The 20,096-nt window shown below is 38.9% G+C and overlaps 1 protein-coding gene and 1 long non-coding RNA gene across 4 annotated transcripts in view; one reads left to right on the top strand and one right to left on the bottom strand.

Annotated features, from left to right (window-relative positions):
- The window catches only part of ARHGAP20 (Rho GTPase activating protein 20), a 124,407-nt gene that overhangs the window by 99,702 nt on the left and 4,609 nt on the right, over window positions 1-20,096 (top strand). For all 3 annotated transcript variants that reach the window (XM_038005237.2, XM_038005238.2, XM_038005240.2), the window contains 5 exons: window positions 9,418-9,596; window positions 10,789-10,950; window positions 15,332-15,441; window positions 17,685-17,874; window positions 19,320-19,434. In XM_038005237.2, coding sequence (XP_037861165.1) covers window positions 9,418-9,596; window positions 10,789-10,950; window positions 15,332-15,441; window positions 17,685-17,874; window positions 19,320-19,434 — 756 coding nt within the window. The remainder of the gene's footprint in view (window positions 1-9,417; window positions 9,597-10,788; window positions 10,951-15,331; window positions 15,442-17,684; window positions 17,875-19,319; window positions 19,435-20,096) is intronic.
- LOC103248435 (uncharacterized) overlaps window positions 13,042-20,096 on the bottom strand; it is a 96,815-nt gene continuing 89,760 nt past the window's right edge. The window contains exon 3 of the long non-coding RNA XR_005242737.2: window positions 13,042-13,513. This is a non-coding gene — a long non-coding RNA (uncharacterized lncRNA). The remainder of the gene's footprint in view (window positions 13,514-20,096) is intronic.

The raw sequence follows: 20,096 nt of genomic DNA, 5'->3' as shown, positions 1-20,096 counted from the left end.
ACCAGTGATGCCAAGGGCCAGCTAAGAGCATCAGAATCACCTGTGTAAAAAATTACAGTGAACCACTAATGTTGTTTCTTTTTAAGTACAAAAGAATTTGATGAGCAACTGCCTTTACCAGTGATTTAGATCAGGGGTCACCAAACTTTTTCTGTCTAAGGGACCAGATAGTAAAATTTTGCAGGTCAGTATCATAAATCAGGGATATTATGTAAGTGTTATGTAACAGGAGAAAAAAACAAATTTCCACCAAATTTTATTGATAGAATTCAAAATATAACAACAATTGAGTACAATTTTATGTAATACAAATCTAATAAGTGAGAGGTGAATTCTTTGGAGGGATAACATTTCACTTAGTTGGAATTTAAAGTTAGTGATCTAGCCATCAAAATTGAGTACAAACATTCTGATCTATAATAAAATTTTTATATTTCATCTTTGAAAACATATTTTCTCACATAGGTACTGCCAAATACTGATATCATTCTACAAGCATCTAATTTCAGTTCAGCATATGTCTCTTTTACATGGCATTTGTAGAATTTTGTTAGATTCTTCTCCTGATATTTGCCTTTTAGCATATCATTTCATTGCAGATAATCACTTTCAATTGAAGGTTAGGTGGAAGCTCTTCAGTTGCATAGTGAAATGGATTTTGAGATATGGAAATCGCCTTTGCTCTTGTATCGAGAAACACTACTCAAACTGTAGTTTGAACTCAAAAAACATATCTGCTGTAAATTTTTATGTGAATCAAGATCTTGTTTTAACTTTTGATGGCACAAGAAGTATATAAAGCAGCTTAATATTACTTGTAATTAAACATTCATTGTTTTCCAAATTACTACAGTAAAAACTTTGTATGTAAGCACTGTTTTGCCTCATAATTTTAGATTGGATTTATTATGAAACATCATCATATCTACAGCAAAAACTAACTTTCAAAGCCATTTAGTGTCCATTAATAGAGGTCGAAGGCTGTTCTTCTCATTCATAACAAGTTCAATCTGGGCCCTGCGTTCAAAATATCACTATGAAACTTTAGCAGTGCTGAGCCATTGAAATGCTGTGTGATAGCATAATGCAGGATAACGTTTAGCATCTATTTTTAACAAAAATTCGCAGAACTGACAATAATTAAGTCCATGAGAGTAAATGAAGTTCACTGTTGACCATACTGATCCAGTAACACTTGATAGATTTCCATATTTTTCAGGCAGTACCACTGATCAAAACAATACAATGAATAATCATAGGTGTTAAACACTTTAAATTTTCACAAGCTTTCTAAATTTGTCAAATTACATCTTTTTCTGCTCTACATATTTTCACTACCATGAAATATAACACAGCAGATTCCACTTCAGGTTGTACTGAATTATTGCTTTCTCAAATGCTTTGAAAATATTCTTACCCATAGTTGTTCTATGCAGACTATTCAAGGTTAATTCTTCAGTCACTTCAAACTCAGCATTGACTTCTTGGCTAGACAACTTAGTGCTATTGGTAGCATTTGTCACTTCATCAAGAACCAAGGAAAGTCACTTGCCTTGTTTTTTAGTTTACTATTGATATTACTCCTAATGCCCTCAACTATTCAATCATCTATTCTCACTAAAAGGCTGATAATCTTAAATCTAGTTTCTCTGGACCTCTTTCTTAATCTACTGCAAGCACACAGATTTAATCAGTTCACCATTGGTAAATGGGTAAATGGCCTTCCTTGGTTGGCTAACAAATGAGCCACTCAGAAATTTTTATTGTAGCCTCATTTTTATTTTTGGGAGGAAATGCTGCAGTAATGATACATTTCATTTTAAATATTTTTCTGATCCATTGCTTTCTTATGAGTTGGGAACATTATGATTAACCACTGGTCTGTTAACCACTGACATATATTCTGTAACCACAACTGTTACTTCATTGCACAGTAAATATAATATTTTGCCATTAGTTCCATAACAAAGTTATCTGCATTTCACTTTGCCTTAAAAATTTAACATTAGAAGAAGTCCACTTTTCTTTTATTGTTTTTACATAATAAGTAATAAAAAAGATGTTGTGGTATCATGATACATGTGGCATTTGAAACAGTCAAGATGTAACAGGGTCACTGTAATTTGTAGTGCCCTGAGCAGCAGTGCAAAGTGATGAACGCACCACATACCATCTCTGTCACAGCTACTTTGTTATTGAGTGTGAAGTGAGAGCAGCCATAGACATTACATGAATAAGTGTGGTCATGTTCCAGTAAAACTATTCTAGACAATAAAATTTGAATTTTTTTTTTTTTGAGACGAAGTCTCATTCTTATCACCCAGGCTGAAGTGCAGTGGCACAATCTTGGCTCACTGCAACCTCCACCTCCCGGGTTCAAGTGATTCTCCTATATCAGCCTCCCGAGTAGCTGGGATTACAGGCGCCTGCCACCACGCCTGGCTAATTTTTGTATTTTTAGTAGAGATGGGGTTTCACCATATGGCCAGGCTGGTCTCAAACTCCTGACCTCAGGCGATCTGCCCGCCTTGGCCTCCCAAAGTGCTGGGATTACAGGCATGAACCATCACGCCTGGCCTAAAGTTTAAATTCCATATAATTTTTATGTGTTACTACATATTATTCTTTTGAATTTTTTTCAACTTTTTAAAAATGTAAAAGCCATTCTTAGCTCACAAGTTATCCAAAGGGAGGTGGCAAGCCAGATTTGGTCCAGGGAGCATAGTTTGTGCCCTCTGATTGAATGATTAAAATACGCATAATTTAAAACATGCCAGCTGAAGTCTCCATATTCTACAAGACTTTATAGCAGAGCTCACACAAGTAACAGCCATCTTATTTGACTTGTCTTCATTCCTTTGCCTGTTACATCTTTGTCATGTTCTAATTTGAGCAAGAGTATCTTCATGCTCCCTTGTTCACATACATACCAGCTATTAACCTGACTTCTAATGGGGAAAAATGAGCTAATACTTCTTTTTTGGCACATAGTATAAACATAGAATTTTGCCTTATTTACCAAGTGCCAGTTGTTATAGTCAGAATCTTTCACACATATTTGTGGCCTGTATATTTAAAATCCACAGAATTCATAAATTCTTAAATTGCTTAGTCCTAGGAAATGGGTATTTTGCATGGTCTCTAATGTGAAAAACATGTGTTGTTTTCTCCCCTGGAAACAAAGGGTTAAAATCTAATGATTTCTGTTATTGTCTGAGAAAAATATTTTATTTTTAAACTAAATATAAAGCTTTCTCTAATAAGCTTTCAGAAAATATCCCTGTTAACCAGGATAACCATTGGTGAACACAGTCATTGCCAATCTGTTTTTCAAATTTCTGCCTCAGTGTAGAGAAGGCCTCCTAGTAAACAGCCTTATACTGAAAACATAAGAGCAGTAGATCTTTCAGAAGGCCCCCTCTGAGACCGAGATCTGTAACTCATCTTTGGAATGGTTGGTCCCCAGTGGGAAAGCTCTAGTGTTAATTGTGAAGGTTCAAGATATAGACATTCAAAGTTCTGACCTCAAGGCCCCACTCACATGTTACTGTTACAGGTTACTGTTACCGTTACATGTTACTATTAGATGTTACTGTTACAACACTTTGGGGTTGTCACTTTTCCGGCCAGAAATCTCTGTGGACAGTGACGCCTTTGCCCAAGATTTGCTCAGTCCACTGGGTTCATTCCACCCACTCGGCCTTGCAGGCTGCACTTGGCTCTTACTATCAGCCTGGATCCCATGCCTGCCAGAGGCAAGTCAGGTGTGGAGTGGCAAGGGGTGTGTGAGTGAGCCTGGGGCCTGGCCACTGCACACAGTCAGACCAACTGCTGCAGTCGAGCGGACAGCTCCACGTGCCTGCACGAGTGCTGGCTGGCTGTGAGGCTGCAGCCAGATCAGGCACACTACCAGCAGCTTCCATGGCTGGCACCAGGGAACACAGTGGTGCCCAGAAGCTTGGAGATGCCAGGAACTGCAGGGACTCAAAGTGGGAGCCACAGCCCTGCTCAGGGAGCTCCCAGGTCTGGGCTTCCCAAAGGGCCACAGCTCTTATCTCCTCTTCACGCACAACGTGGTAAGCAAGGGGCATGTTTCAGCCCTGTCTGTTTGTGTTACCATTCTTTCAGCCTCACCATTCAGTGGGTCCCAAGTTCTCATCCTGTGACCAGGAAGAATGAGGCACACAGACAAGTAAGTGAATGGTTAGCAAGATGAAGAGGAGCTTTATTGAACAATAGAACAGCTCAGAGGAGACCCACAGGGGGCAGCTCCTTTCTGCAGCCAGGGTGTCCCATCAAGTGTTCAGCTCCTAGCAAAGAGAGTAGCTCCTCTCTGCAGGCAGGTTGTCCCGTCAGATGTCCAACTCCTAGCAGAGAGGGTAGCTCCTCCCTGTAGTTGGTGGTTTTGTCATCTGTGCAGCTCTCAGAGAGGAGGCCCTGGAGTGGGTAGCTCCTCTCTGCAGATGGTCATCCTCACGTCTGCAGCTCTCAGCAGAAAGGAGGCCTTGGAGTGGGTAGTCCTCTCTGCAGCTGGTTGTCAGGACATCTGCTTAGCTCTGGCTGAGCCTAGGAGCTTTATGGGCCTCAGAGGGGAGGAAGAGCATGCTCATTTGTCCATGGGCAGCCATGGGCAGGCCCAGAAAAAGCACCACAAGTTCCCACTCCAGTCCACAGGACTGGCAGCCTGGCCCCCAGCCTTCAGGCCCTCCCTGGCCTGAAAGTAGGCCTCACCAGGGACTCACCCCCTTCTGCCCAGGAACCTTTCTGCCTCCTGCTGCTGTTCATGGTGCCCAGGCTATAGGTGCAAAGAGGCACCTGCAGGCCAGCGCTGAGCTGCCTCAACCCCCCATTGGCTTCCCTGCTATGCTCATTGGCACCCAAAGTCCAGAGCAGGCCAAAGCACCAGGGGGCTGGCATGTCAGCACTGCCCCAAGTGTGTGCACAACCCAGCTGGGCTGCAACAGCACCTGGGCTCACCCAACTTTGCACCATGATCAGAGCAGGTGCAGACAGTAGGGAGAAGCCAGGCAGTGGTAGCAGGCACTTCTGAGCCTGCGAGGGCAAGGGTGGCCTTACAGAGCACCCAAGAGTACAGAAATGCCTATGTCTACAGCTGCAGTTTGGTTGGCTACAGCTGTGATGGGGGATGGGGCCCTGCATGTTCAATGGAGCAAGAGGCCTGGGTCTGCAACCATGACATGGGTGACTGGAGCTGCACCTGGGAGGGCGGTGTTCCTGCCTGCTCCTACCTGCCCCCTACAAGAGCACAGGGAGGCCTGGTCTATAGCCATGACTTGGGTAGCTGCAGCTCCTGGGAGGGCAGGGCTCCTACCTGCTCTGTGGAGTGAGAAGCCCAGGCCTGCAACCACAACTTAGGTGGTTGCAGCTGTACCCGGGAGGGCAGGGCTCCCACCTGCCCCCAGGTCCTGAGAGCCCAGGGATGCCAACGTCCATAGCCATGGCTTGGGTGTCTACAGAGGCACCCAGGTACCTCCCACCCCAACTCAGAAGGGGCAGGGCTCCCACTTGTCCCAAGCCCCTGCCAGCTCCATGAAGTGCGCAGCCCTGGCCATGCCTCCCCGCTACAGCCAGTGTGATGGTAGCAGCTGCTCCAGACAGCCCACTGCTGCCATCATTACTTCTAGGAAATCTTCGTTCTTTCAGGCAGGTAACACTTTATACATATCTCTAGTGTAACACATTTTTTAAAATCACATTATGATTATCTGTTTATATAATCTACTTGTCTCTTTAGACAATGACCTTCTTAAGACCTGGGAACTCATCCCAGGGCTTAGTCTAGTGTATAGAACAGAGTAGAAATTAAATGAAAGATTGAATGTCTTACTCATCCCTAGTATGGAAAAACTTGGAGTGGAAGAGTTCTGGAATTAAATGGAATCTTTGTGAGTGTAGTCTGAAATAGTTCTTGGAGTTCCAGTCTGTCCTGAACTCCCAGCTCTATGCCCAAAGTAGGTTCACTTTCCATACCTACTTCAGACTTAGGACTGAACTGGAATTGAACTTTTATGGTGGCTGGTAAAATACGGGATACATCTTTTTTTCTACCTGTTTACCCTGTAGTTCCAGTATTCACCTCTGTGTTTTCTACTCTAGGGGAAAAAAAAAAAAAAAAAAAGGTGGGGATATTCTTAATTTGGGAAGTTATATGGCCGGAATAGAATTTCTAACATTTTTGTTATGATTATTATTATATAAAGACAAAGTTTTAAGCACTGTAAATTTTAACATTCAGTTATCTAATTTAAGCATGTAAACACACTAACTTGAATCTTGCCAGGGACATTTAGGAAAACTAGATTTACTTGAATTTAGTTTGCTTTACATTTATTTACATCACTCGTATTTTTTATAGCAATAGCACGTTTTTTCATTAGCCTTTGTGACATTTAGAAAGTAAGATATGTGCATTAAAAGCTCTGTAAGAAAGTAAACTTTAATGAAATTTTTTTCTCTCAGACCCAGAGGAATCCTGCTCAGGTTGAATGCCGTATATATAGCAAAAGGCATGGCTACAGCTGAAAGTATTTATGATAAAGTAAAGGACTCAATTTCTACTTTATCCTCTGTCAACACTCATAGGGTAGCTAAGTATATAACTTTTTAATAGAGCATTCTTCTTAAGTATGTGAAAGCTAAAAAAAAAATCAAATAACTTTTTATTTTGATTGTTTTAGAAATAAAATCAGGGCTGGGTGCAGTGGCTCATGCCTGTAATTCCAGCACTTTGGGAGACCGAGGCAGGGGATTGCTTGAGCCCAGGGGTTTGAGACCAGCCTGGGCAAACATAGTGAGACCTCATCTCTTTAAAAAAATAATAAATAAAAAATAAAAATCAAGTAAATGTGAGCAAACCACAACTGAGCACAAGTACTCAACATATATATTCACATATATATTAAGCACACATTTGCATAGATTGACCTTGCTAATACAGGAACCCCTTCCTGGACTTCAGAAAAGGTTTAGTTTCCTTTTCTGTTTTTGTTTTATTTTTTAAATAATGGAGGTTGGGGATGTCAGAACAGGAAGAAACTGCTTTAGTTAAGTGGAGTATTGGTATTCCTTCATAACTGGATACCTACTGAAGGCTGTGAAACCACATGGAGAGGAGGTGCAGAGAGGTTGTCCTCTTTGTGGGGAGATTGGTATCTTGGCAATGTTCATCAAGATCACTGTGACAAAGTAGTACTTTTCAGAGACTGTCCTATACAATCCTTTCAATAAGCCTTTGAGGGCTAATTCATATCCTTTACATTTTAAGGTTGAGGAAAGAAAAGGGGTTAAGTAACTTGGTCTAAATAAGTGAACTGGGAGTGCAGAGAAGCTCCTGACTCTGGAACCAAAGAGCTTTACATACCTGTGTGTGTGTGTACATCAATGATGCATTTGCTGTATTTCAAGGAAGTGATGTGTAGATGATGGTCTTAAGGCCATTTGGTAAAATGTTGCTTATTTATTTATTCTCCCACAACTTGGCTTTTTAAATATTGAGTTAAGTAGGTTATTCTAAGGAAATAAAATTCTAAGGTTCATTATAGCCAAACAATATAGAAGACTTCTTTGGAATTAACATGTCTGATTCCACTGAAATGACAAGACTGCTGACTTGTCCTCCTTAAAAAGATCAATCCGTCAGTATTTCATTATCAGGGAATGTTGGTTTAGTTTGGTGTCATAAAGAACAGTGCCACACAGCCAGTCTAATTACCAATTCCCATGCACTCTCACTGGAGAAAAAGGAGTCAAACCATGAGTGGGCACTGCCTAGGCATTATGGCTCCTCAGATCTCAGTTCTGTCAACCTTAATTGCAAGCTTTTTTGAATCTGCCCCCATGAATGCAAGCTTCAGGGGTTAGCCAGAGATGTGGGCAGAATTTATACACAATATTTAGGGCTCCCACTATCAGGTTTTCTTCTTTCTGGGATCCCCTCTCACTTTCCAGCTGTGGGTACCTCTGTCTCCCTTCTCTAGTTCTTCAAGCCAGTAAGAGTAGAGGTTTCTTCCCAACTTTTAGTCACCCCCATTACCCTGGGGCCTGCTCTCAGCCTAAAAGCTGTAAGATTAGAAAACTGACCCAGTGCTATGCCATTCCCTTCATCCAAGTGTCACACTTTGACCTCTATATCTACCTTCTTTTGTTCACTTTTTAGTGCCTTCAGCTAGGTTTATTTTGGTTGGTTTTCCAGAGTTTATAGTTGTTACTTGTGTGTATCTGTTGGGAAGAGGGGACAGAGAGGTCAGCCACTTTTAAAAGTGGAACCTTAAAGAGCTTTTTGTGTATTGAATCATAAGCAAACCTGTTAAACTTCATATTAAAATTAGACACAAATGACACCAAAAACATTTTGGCACTATAGTATAAAACCATACCTTACTATTGACCTTTCTTCTGCCTATTCTTTTTCATGTTGTCTTTTTCTACTTAAATCCCTCCTCAATTTCAATTATTGTTTAATAATGACTTAGCGAGTACTTACTAGATGGAAGGCACTATGCCAGATGCTCTTATCTGTTAAAATCTTGTTCATTCAAAATCCAAGTCAAATGCAAACACTCCCAGGATCACCCCCTCCCTCTTATTGACCACATGTGATTTACTTTCCTCTGAATGCTTTTAGTACTTTGTTCCTACCTTATGACATTATATTTATTAACATACTTGCTTTTCTCTCCACCCCAACCAGTTCTTCATCTCTATTAGATTATAAACTTCATCAGTAACGGCAAGTCTCACTCATGTTTGTGTCTATCCATGCTGCCTTAAACATACTTTAAAGCCAAGAACTGAAAAGAAACATAAAAGTCTGCAGTTGCAAAGAAAGGAAAAAACTTTAGGACATTAGCTTCCTGTCTGTGTTCTCAAGAGGAGAGTAAGATATCAGATACTAAAGCATTATTTCTAAAGAACATCTTAACAGAGAAAACTCCTCTCCTCATTATTCTCCCCACTTCCCTTCCCTTCCTCCTCCTTCCTCCGTTTCCCTTTCATCTTGTCCTTCCTCTTACTCTTGCTTCCCCTTCCACCTTTATCTTTCCCTCTTCACACTTCCTTTTTTTCTCAGTATTTAACTATAGTCTCATTTAAACTTTTCATATGCTTAGTCTCCTTTTTAAAGTGGGAAAATAAATGGGTTTGTATGAACAGACCAGTGATGTCCAAAAACTGGGTGGGAGAAGAACCCAAACATTTGATTCTTCCTTCATTGATTCGTCTTTCATTTATAAGATACCATAATGAAATTTTATAGGTTGTATTTTCAATGACAAAAGCCACATATTAGCATCTTTTTCTCTTTGAACCATAGCAACAAACATACCATAAAATGGAAATTACAGAAATAAAATTAAGTGAATGAAACTCATTTTTCTAATAAGCTCACTTCTTCCTTAGATTCAGGTCATAAGACATTTAAAAGGAGAAGATCTATCATAAACTGGGCCTTCTGGCGAGGTTCTAGCACTCACCTGGACAACTTGCCTACATCGCCAACATCACCTATGCCAGGACAGCTCTTTGGAATTTCTCTGCCAAATATTTGTGAGAACGACAATCTGCCCAAACCTGTCTTGGTAAGGCTCATTTTGGTCTGTAAACTGATGGGAAAGGGTGTTTGGGAAAGGAGAGCTCTGCAAGGTAAATCTGCCCCCAAATGGAAAAATTATAGACATCATTGTCTTTGGCTAAGAATCTTCATTATTATTCCTCCAAATAACAAAATCGGATTTAGCTATTGTGAAATCAGAAGGAAGACATAATAGGGAGAGATAACCTAGTCTACTGATTTCAGGAAAGAGCCACGTAAGCCTGCTCAGATAAAGTAGAATTTGCTCTGTAGACAGAGAATTCACATTATTCCTCACAAATCCTTTCTTGAACGTCACATTGTTCTCAAAGTCTTCTTTGATCATTGTAGCAGCAGAAGCTACTCAATGTTACACTTAGGTTTTTAAATCCGTTTTATTTCTATTTCAAGTGCTCAGGCATAAAGATACATTCCCTGGCATTTGTTTATCTTTTGTATATAGAGTGGGTCAGATGAAAGCCACTGGGTTTATATTATCTCGTTGATATTTTAAATAATCACTGCTAAGCAGCATTTATTGAGTCTCCAGTATCCTTCAAGCACTATACTAGATATATGGCATTTTATACTGTATTATGCATCTACAAATGCCAGACACTTGACTAGCCACTTTGTTTATTCTTCACAACAGATTTAGGGGATAGTTATTATCATGTCGTCATCCCATCCCTACTTTACAAATTGTTTTAAAGCCTCAGTACTGTACTCAATGTTACACAGTAACTAAGTGGCATAACTAGGTTTTGAATCCCAGGGATTGCTTGTGTTCAAAACCCATTCTCTTCTTACACTGTAAGCAGAGAGGACATAGTGATAGAAAGCAAAATTAGAGAACACTTAAAACTCTCTCTGAGCAATTTTTAGGAATACAGTGCATTATTAACTATAATGATAATGTTATATAATAGATCAGGTGACCTTATTCCTCCTAACTGAAATTTTATATCCTTTGACCAACATCTCCTCAACCTCACCACCACCCCCAGCCCCTGGTAACCACGCTTCCACTCTCCAAAAAGGTGACTTTAATTTTTCCAGCCATTTATTTAGCTCCAATCCTTCAGTGCTTTTACCCTAGCACACCCTAGCCTCTGGCATCCAAAGAGGGCAAGTATATACATTGCCTTATTTGTGTGTGTGAAGTATCATTTTGTTTATTTTCCTTTGCTTCCCCATAGGATATGCTTTTCTTTCTTAATCAAAAAGGACCCCTCACCAAAGGTATCTTCAGGCAATCGGCCAATGTGAAATCCTGCAGAGAACTAAAAGAGAAATTGAATTCTGGAGTTGAAGTACACCTAGACTGTGAATCTATTTTTGTGATAGCATCTGTCTTAAAGGTAAGAAGAGTCCTCCCTTTATCCACCCCATGGTGTAGCTCTAGAGAAAGAAAGGGTGTTTTACTTTTTCATTATGAACATTATTTCTATCTGTAAAGACCCATAATAGATTTAACATAATTTTTACATTAAAAAGTGTTTAAAAAACATTTCACAAAGTCAACATTGGACTTTAAAAGCTACCATTGATGATATAACATATCAAATATGCTTTTTAAATTTTTTATCCCACACTGATCTCATCTTTACTTCTGCCACTCCATGTAAAAAATAAAAATTTTAAGTTTAAAAAATCAAAAAACACACGTATACCAAAAGAGACATCCTGCTTATGATTTCCTCACTATCTCACTACGTTCTTAATGAAGGCAGTTTTCAAATATAAACATTAAATGTTTGAAAATAGGTAAAGAAGTTTGCTATAATAAACATTTGCCTCACAATTGAAATAAAAAATTGCTGAGATCACTGAAAATTCTATTTATTTTCATAATCATCATGCCTTCCCTTGTCCCCTAATGCCTTTTACCTTTTTTTTTTTTTTTTTTTTTTTTTGAGACGAGGTCTCAATCTGTCACCCAGGCTGGAGTGCAGTGGCATGATCTCAGCTTACTGCAACCTCCACCTCCCGGGTTCAAGTGATTCTCCTGCCTCAGCCTCCCAAGTAGTTGGGATTACAAGCATGCACTACCACGTCCAGCTAATTTTTGTTTTTTTACTAGAGACGGGGTTTCACCATGTTGGCCAGGCTGGTCTCTAATTCCTGACCTCAGGTCATTCGCCCACCTCAGCCTCCCAGAGGGCTGGGGTAATAGGCATGAGCCACCGCACCAGACCTAATGCCTTTTACTTTAAAAGTGGAATAGGAACGACTTCAGCATCTAAGTTTTCTTTTACTTTTACCACACTTGGCATTCTTTATGGTTCTTACACTTTACCCATTGTTACTTAAGTCACGTCCACAGTTACAGAGATACAGAGTTCTGAAATGTTTTCTGCCCCCACATTCTTGGAAATGCTCTACATTTTTGGAAACACCTACAGTCAAAATGAGCTTTAAGCAGAGCTTTTGACCTTAGCAGTATCTTCTGCAGACCTGTGTCAGGCTCCCACATCCCAAAGAATTGGAATGCACCAGAGCTAGGGGTCGAGACAAGGCCCCAGCCTGTATCTCAGGCTGAAACATGAAAACCAAGTTAAGGAAAATATGGTGAAGAAGATTCTTGCATACCCCTACTCCAGCTAAGTGCCCAGGTGCTTATAGAATGTTACTTCATGACTTTATATACAATCAGATGTTTCTTGGTAAATAAGCCATATCTGCTCTTAAACCCTGCTACAGATTTTTGCAATTAAATATCATGCAAGAGAACTGGAGGGTTGAAGCTAAGGTCATCTCATCTGTTTTGCACAGGGTTTATGATTACTCTTCAGTCCTGGAACATACTAAAAATATGAATATGTAAAATATGTATTTTACATATACACATATGTAAAAATATGTAGCCAGATATATATGCCAAGGTTTTTTATGCATGATAAAATTTTTTTTATATATCTCTTAATTTACAAAGGTAAAGCTTGTGTTTTTTTGGGTTTTTTGTTTGTTTTTTCAGACGGAATCTCGCTCTGTCACGCAGGCTGGAGTGCAGTGGTGTGATCTCGGCTCACTGCAAGCTCTGCCTCCCGTGTTCACGCCATTCTCCTGCCTCAGCCTCCAGAGTAGCTGGGACTACAGGCACCCACCACCATACCCAACTAATTTTTTTGTATTTTTAGTAGAGACGGGGTTTCACTGTGTTAGCCAGGATGGTCTCAATCTCCTGACCTCATGATCTGCCTGCCTCGGCCTGCCAAGCTTGTGTTTTAAAACAATTTTCTTTAAACAACCAAGAATGTCTGCAGAAAAAAGAAATTTCTTACTGTGCTGTTCTTCATAGCATTACACTTCTTAAAATTTTGTGCTAAACTGTTGATGCTATTGCAAAGAAGCATGGTTCTAGAATAGTTAAATTATGTTTCAAATTGCAGAAATATTTGTCCAAAAATAACCAAAAGGCAAAAAATGATCCAACTGATTGAAAAGTCTGGTTAAATGTGTTCCAAGTAATTAGCATTTTATTGTATGTTTTACCCCCTTTTCTTCCAAGTGCTTGCAGAAAGGGAGATAATTTTTAGCAAAAGTTTTTAAGCTTTTGTTTTGTTTCTTGTTTTTAAATCTGTTTTGAAGTGGTACTTACATTTTCCTTTAATTTTTCACTTATGCTGGTTTTGCTTAAATATAAGTTTAAGTTAAAGCTTAACTCTTCAAACTATAATTGGATGAAAATTGCTTAAGACACTATAACTTTGATCCATCAAACCTTTGAGGAAAAGTTCATATTTAATCCTGCAGTATCTCATCTCAAATGAATTTGGGGGTTCTGCTGATGACCTTGGCTCTGGTTTTGGAGGAGAGGAGACATTCAGTTAAGTGCTGTGAGCTGGTGATTGCAGTTCAGAATCGGCTCTCACATCCTTCTCAGCTGTGGTGATGGTTGTATTTCGTAACTTGTTATTCCAGCTGTGGGAGAGTTCATTGAGATGTTACGAGTTATTATCTTTCAAGTGTAGGTTTAAGATGTTAATGATGTTTTTCTTCAAGACAGATCATAAGTATGTTTTCCACGGAGATTTAAAAAGAGAGCTATTGTCCCTACCACATTTTGAAATAACACATTTTGCCTCTTCTAAATCTAACTTCCAAAATGGGTACAGCAGCTAAAATTAGTTTTGAATTATGAAAATTCAATCACTTTACCCAAAAAGAGGTAACTTTTGTAATGATATACCTGAATCACAAGTATGCAAGTACATTTCTGCTAGAAGATATAATAGAACAGAAGAAGACTTTGAATTAGTCAATCTTCCTTCTTATTAAACATTCTAAAAAAAAAAAAAAAAAGGATGGTAATAAAGTGTCATGACTACAAAGAGGCTTTTCAGATTATCTTAAAATCTCAGTTACAGTTGATTGGCCTTCTCTTGGCTCCCATTAATATTTGGCCATATGCAATATAGCAGTAGTTCACTAATGACCTCTACTATGACTAGGACTGTGCTTGGCATTGACATGTACAAAGAAGGTAAGGGTCTGTCCCTACCCTGGAGGAGCTCATAAGCAAGTGGGGAAGATGCCCACACAATCAGCTAATTGTAGGAATAAGTTATCACAGCTTCTATATTACTGTTATAAACATGATATCTAAGTAACAAGGTGTGTGTTGCCTTCAATAAGGCACATAGGTAAAATTATTGATTTGATTTAGCAAGAGTTAAAATTGCCCAATTGCTGACTTTCACCTGTCCTCATGTTGTAAGCAGGGAATTGCAAGAGGGTAGCCAACCATGTGTATGGTGCTTAAACACGATGTTGAGTTTACTCTGCCAAAAGTTTACTAAGGTGGAGATCAGACTGTAAGCTTGACCTTGGTAATGCCACAGCAAAAGCAAGAGAGACAGTTGGCCTAGAGTCAACTCTGTAGGACCAGGACAAGAACCAAATTTTGTTATTTTTAAGTTTTTTGTAAACAAAAACCAAACAACAAAAGCTAAACAACAAACATCCTTGGTCATTTGCTGTTTGTGTCATAGTTCAGCCTTACCACACTCAGCCCTGCCAGTGATCTCAGCAGAATAGGGTCTCCTAGAAAAGGATAATGTCCTGTGGACATGTTATTTAGTGTACATCAGGCATGGGTGTGCTGCCCAAGTTTCTAGAACCCAGCCATCACCTGAAATGCTCTCTCTCCCCAGATATATGAGAACCTTTCTACAGGGAATACAGGGAGAAACCTAAGTATCTCTTGATGCAATTGTGCACTAATACCACTGGAATATAAAGTTCTAAGGTAGCAGATACTTTGTTTTATTCACTTCTCTATCCCCAGCAACTTAAATAGTGCTTGGCACATATGAATAAATGCACATAGAATGATTGAATTAATGACTACCAGACAATGAACCTCATAGATACCTTGGTGCATTTCCTTGAACTAGCCGTCTAAGGGACAGGGGAAAGGAATTTAGGATGGTTTACTGCCAGACCTTGTCATGTCATACTAGTTCACTAAAATGTATGCAAACAGGAAGTTTCAGCCAAATGGGTTGTCCTTTATTTTCCCACAATAATGAAGACCAGTTATCCCAATGATTTTTGCTGTAAGAAAATCTAAGTACATGTTTCTGTGTCCCCAAGTCAATGGAGAGTTGGCGCAGAGCTGTGTAGTTCACAGAAGAGAGTACTTAAGGGAACTTTTCAACAAAATGTCTTCTACTTTCTCTAATACATGTTTGGCATGAGGATAATGATTTGAAATATTTGTTTTTCAATCTATTTAAGGATTTTCTGCGAAATATTCCAGGAAGTATTTTTTCATCAGATCTCTATGATCACTGGGTCTCTGTAATGGATCAAGGAAATGATGAAGAGAAAATAAATACTGTTCAAAGGTAATTATTCTAACTTGGTCATGTCTCAAATATACTTTTAAAATATTTTATAAGATTATTTATTAAAATAATGACAACTATCAAAGTCATATCCATGTGGACCAGTTTAGAAATAGATTTATGCTAGTTTGTCATTGTTTTCCTCCTTAATCTTATAGTTGAACATTGTAATACTTGAACATTGTATACCTTCCATATACCTGAATCTGATGGGAGCTGAAATCCATTAGTCCACTAGCTAATACTATAGGCCCAGTCTTCAGTTTATGATCTTAATTTTTGTAAATATTTAACCAGACAACTCATCATATATTGCATTCACCAACTGAAGTCATACAGAGAAAATGAGCTATTCTGTCTTCTCACAGAACTCACAGTCTGGTAAGGTAGATAGAAAGATCAAGAATTACAATGCAGTACAATCAGTGCTAGGGGAGAGATTTGGAGAGTGTTGTGGAAGCACAGCAAAGGCACAGTTAAGTCCTTGAAAAGTGGAAAGGAAAAGCAGAGTTGCAAAGTACATCTGATCATAAAGGATGTGCTGTCTCTACTCATGCAAAGGGAAATTGCTGGTAGAACTCACTACCCCATTCCTGAATGTTTCCTGCATTATCAGAGAATAGGAAAGAAACATCCCTTAACAAAAAGCAATATTTCTACTTCTGTGAATACTCAAGAATCTCAATATTATTTACTTGTATTTGCTTGTTTAGTACAGTTGTTTTTTTTCTTAAGCAACTTTCATGTATGAACTATCTACGTCTTTCACCAGTAGTACATAGTACAGCTGCTGAAGACACCAGAAACCAAGGTCGTTTAACAAAACACCACCTCCACTTCCATTATAGTTTGGCGTAAACCATTCAGATAGTGAGCATCAAATTCTAAACTTTGTTGCTAATTGTCTAAAACACTATATATCCTATAAGCTGTTAAATGATTTTTTTTGGAAAAAGGTAAAATTATGACTCATGCAAATATGAACACGTGAAATATTTTGTTTAAATCATTTATGAGGGAACTAGTAAGATGTTAACAACCAGTTCAAAGGATATTTCAAAGTTGAAATCATATATACATTCATATATATTCATAATCATATACATATTCATATATATATGAATCAGAAATGCTAAAGTGAATTTGCAAATAAATACAAACAAAACTGACCTTTTCTGTCAGGGCAGGGGTGCAGATAAATCAGTTGTCTCTCCACCAGACAGGAATTTTCACATATTTAGACAAGTATTAGATGCTCTGCTATCAGTTGTTTACAACTTACACAGAGTTGTAAAATACCTCTTATTGTGAAAAATCTTAAGGCCCTATAGAAGCAGAAAACCCAAACGCTTATGCTAGATGCCTTATTTTCCATTGAATACACCCAGTAATCTTTTGTTCTATTTCAAAGTCCTTCATAACTTACCCTTACAAAAACTATGCTCATTGTTGGTCTGTTGTACTGAAGAAAGGCCTCCCTGTTATTTGTGCAAGCAGCAGTCAGACTATCTTGTTTTCCCTAGGTTGCAAGTTTCTACTAAAAAAAAAGAGAGTCATGAATATCAGTGTATTTGTAGTTTTTTTTGGATAATAATAGTCATTTTTGGTGACTGATCATTTAAAAATTCCTTATCAATTACAACATAAGAACAGTAGAAAATATACTACTATAAGCAACTTATATGTGAAAGTGATACGATGAAACAGATTTAGGACAAAATTGGCCTTGGAAGCTGGTGGAGCAGAGCATAAGCTCTCAAAATGGACCTGGACGTCTTGATAGCTAAGGTTTGGGTTCTTACCAAGAGACAGCATTGCTGTGTTACTACTTGGAAATAAAGGAGCATTTTATAAATTACTGTTTAATTTTATCAGAAAGCTTTTTGTCGTTTTTGGTTGAAAATATTCTGAAATGTTACAGGATTGGCCTAAGTTTGCATTATGCTAGTTTCAGGGAAATATTTCAGGCAGCATTTTTTTGAATGAAACATTTTTCTGCATTCTTTTACATTTTCATTGAGATGTGAAGACAATATAAAAAAACAAAAAATAAATTCCCAGTGCCTATTTTTTCTTTCTGTCCAGGCAGTCCTCACTTTGTATGGTACCATGTTAACTGAAACTCTTGCATATCTGAACTATGTTCTTGATTTGCCCTCTTCCCCATTCAAAGTGAGAGTTGCTTGTCTTTACAAGTTTTTAAATGAAATGTCTTGCTTAAAGAGTAATTTTTCTGTCTTTAGGCTATTAGACCAGCTTCCGAGAGCCAATGTTGTTCTCCTAAGGTATCTTTTTGGGGTGTTACACAACATTGAACAACATTCCTCATCCAATCAGATGACTGCATTTAATTTAGCTGTGTGTGTCGCTCCAAGTATTCTTTGGCCTCCTACTTCCTCCCGCCCAGAACTAGAAAACGAATTTACAAAAAAGGTAATGAAGTTTTTCATTTTTATGCCCTGGGAGACTGAGTCCCCGTTTTGAAACTGAAATTTGGGGTATTCTAAAAGATGATTTCTTAAATAACTTAAGTATACCTCCTTATAAATTTGACTTTACTGGTAGACTATAGGAAAGTGATTTGTTAAGTAGGAAATGATAGCAGATGGGTTACTTCTCTTTTCCCTTTAAGGAGGCTAAACACTATGACTAAAACCATAAAGTGAGAAAGCAGCTGATATGATTTTTAAAATGAAAAAAAAAAAGGACTTTGGAGTTAGGACAGCCAAGCTTTCATTCTCAGCTCTACCCCCTTGCCAGATGTATAGTCTTGGGCAAAGTTACATTGACCCACAGTGTCCTCATCTAGAAATAAAATGGAGTTGGTGATAATACAGTAGTTATTTGAAATCACACTCCTGTAGTCCCGGGCAGTTAATAAGGGGTGTGGGGATATCAGTTCCCTTGCTCTTAACATTTCTCCTGCCCCTTGGTCTCAGCTACTGGGGCAAGGAAACTTCAGAAAGGTTCCAGTACCTCTCAATGGAGTCACAAAGCTCCCTAATAAACTCTTACCTTTCCCCACAAGCACCTCTTGTTAGGGAGCCTAGCAGAAGGTGGCAGTACATGGATAGACCTGTCAGCCAAATGCTTGGGTAGAGACTAGTCAGGAGCACAAGTTTTCTTCCTAGCTGTCTTTCTCCTTCACAGTGCACTCGCAGATGAGCCCTCTTCCCAAGTTTATGACAGCCTGCCCCTTACACAATAAATGGTTTTTATAAGTCTTTGTCTAATGATGCTTTATAAATTTTAATAACAAAGTATATTTCTTTACCCAGTTTTACAAACAGAGCCATTGGTATAAAATGTTAACATTAAGGCAAGGCTACAAATAATAACTTTAGTCCACCGATTACATTTCTATGCCCAAAGTACTTTTAAAAGTATCATAGTTTTTTAGGGGAAACTGTTTAATGTACTTTTAAAGCAGATATGAATTTTTCTGTGGGTACATGTGCTGCTTTTTGTTGTTAAAATCAGGATTTATATATGAAATGTGATTTATAAACATGTAATATGAAAAGTAATACTTCAGGCCGGGCGCGGTGGCTCAAGCCTGTAATCCCAGCACTTTGGGAGGCCGAGACGGGCGGATCACGAGGTCAGGAGATCGAGACCATCCTGGCGAACACGGTGAAACCCCGTCTCTACTAAAAATACAAAAAAAAAAAAAAAAATTAGCCGGGCGAGGTGGCGGGCGCCTGTAGTCCCAGCTACTCGGGAGGCTGAGGCAGGAGAATGGCGTAAACCCGGGAGGCGGAGCTTGCAGTGAGCTGAGATCCGGCCACTGCACTCCAGCCTGGGAGATAGAGCGAGACTCCGTCTCAAAAAAAAAAAAAAAAAAAAAAGTAATACTTCATTTGTCCTTTTTCTTACAGGTTTCTCTGCTTATACAATTTCTGATTGAGAATTGCCTTAGGATATTTGGAGAAGAAATCACTTCCCTCTTCAGAGAGGTTTCAGTGAGATGTGACACTAGAGAGAATGCCTCAGGTATTTTGAACAATTGGATTGGTTTTTGTGAGAAACAGACACGTGTTTGTAAACATACTGGGATAGGGGTTTTCCTGGAGTCCACAGCAGCTGAAGTGAAGGGAGCCTCTGATCCAGGTCAGTGGGGCCCAGGGCTTTTGATCCTTCCTTAGATGGCCTGCCAATAGGTTAGCATGTGTTAACAGTGTAGTGGGATTAAGAACTATATAAAGATTAGGTTCTAGCCTTCAATAAGTTAGTGGCAGCATGCTGTGGTATGATGGTTTTTGATGGGCTTTTTATGAATAACCCTAGTATGTATAACAGAACTGCTGTGGGTGAAACTGGTGTAGAAAGCCCAGAGGTAGTGGAGGCATGAGTGGTTTTGTTTGTTTGTTTGTTTGTTTGTTGTCCTCTCCTTCCTCATACTGGTCCCTCAGGCACCTCAGAATTCTAGTGTGCTATGAAACAGTTTGAAACAACTAGCATCATTTGGCTGGGAGGGTGGGGGAACATTGAATTCGAAGACATACAGCTGCCTTCAGAACCTGAATCCCTGTGCCATCAATTACTAGATATGTTATCTTTGGCTGGTTATTCTATGCCAGTGAACATCAGTGTCTTTATCTCTAAAATGTGGATAAAAATAATGTCTAACTATTATGATTGTTTAAATAAGGTAA

Source organism: Chlorocebus sabaeus, chromosome 1 (genome assembly GCF_047675955.1).
Source record: "Chlorocebus sabaeus isolate Y175 chromosome 1, mChlSab1.0.hap1, whole genome shotgun sequence".
Taxonomy (NCBI): Eukaryota; Metazoa; Chordata; class Mammalia; order Primates; family Cercopithecidae; genus Chlorocebus; species Chlorocebus sabaeus.
This window is presented reverse-complemented; position numbering and strand designations above follow the sequence as displayed.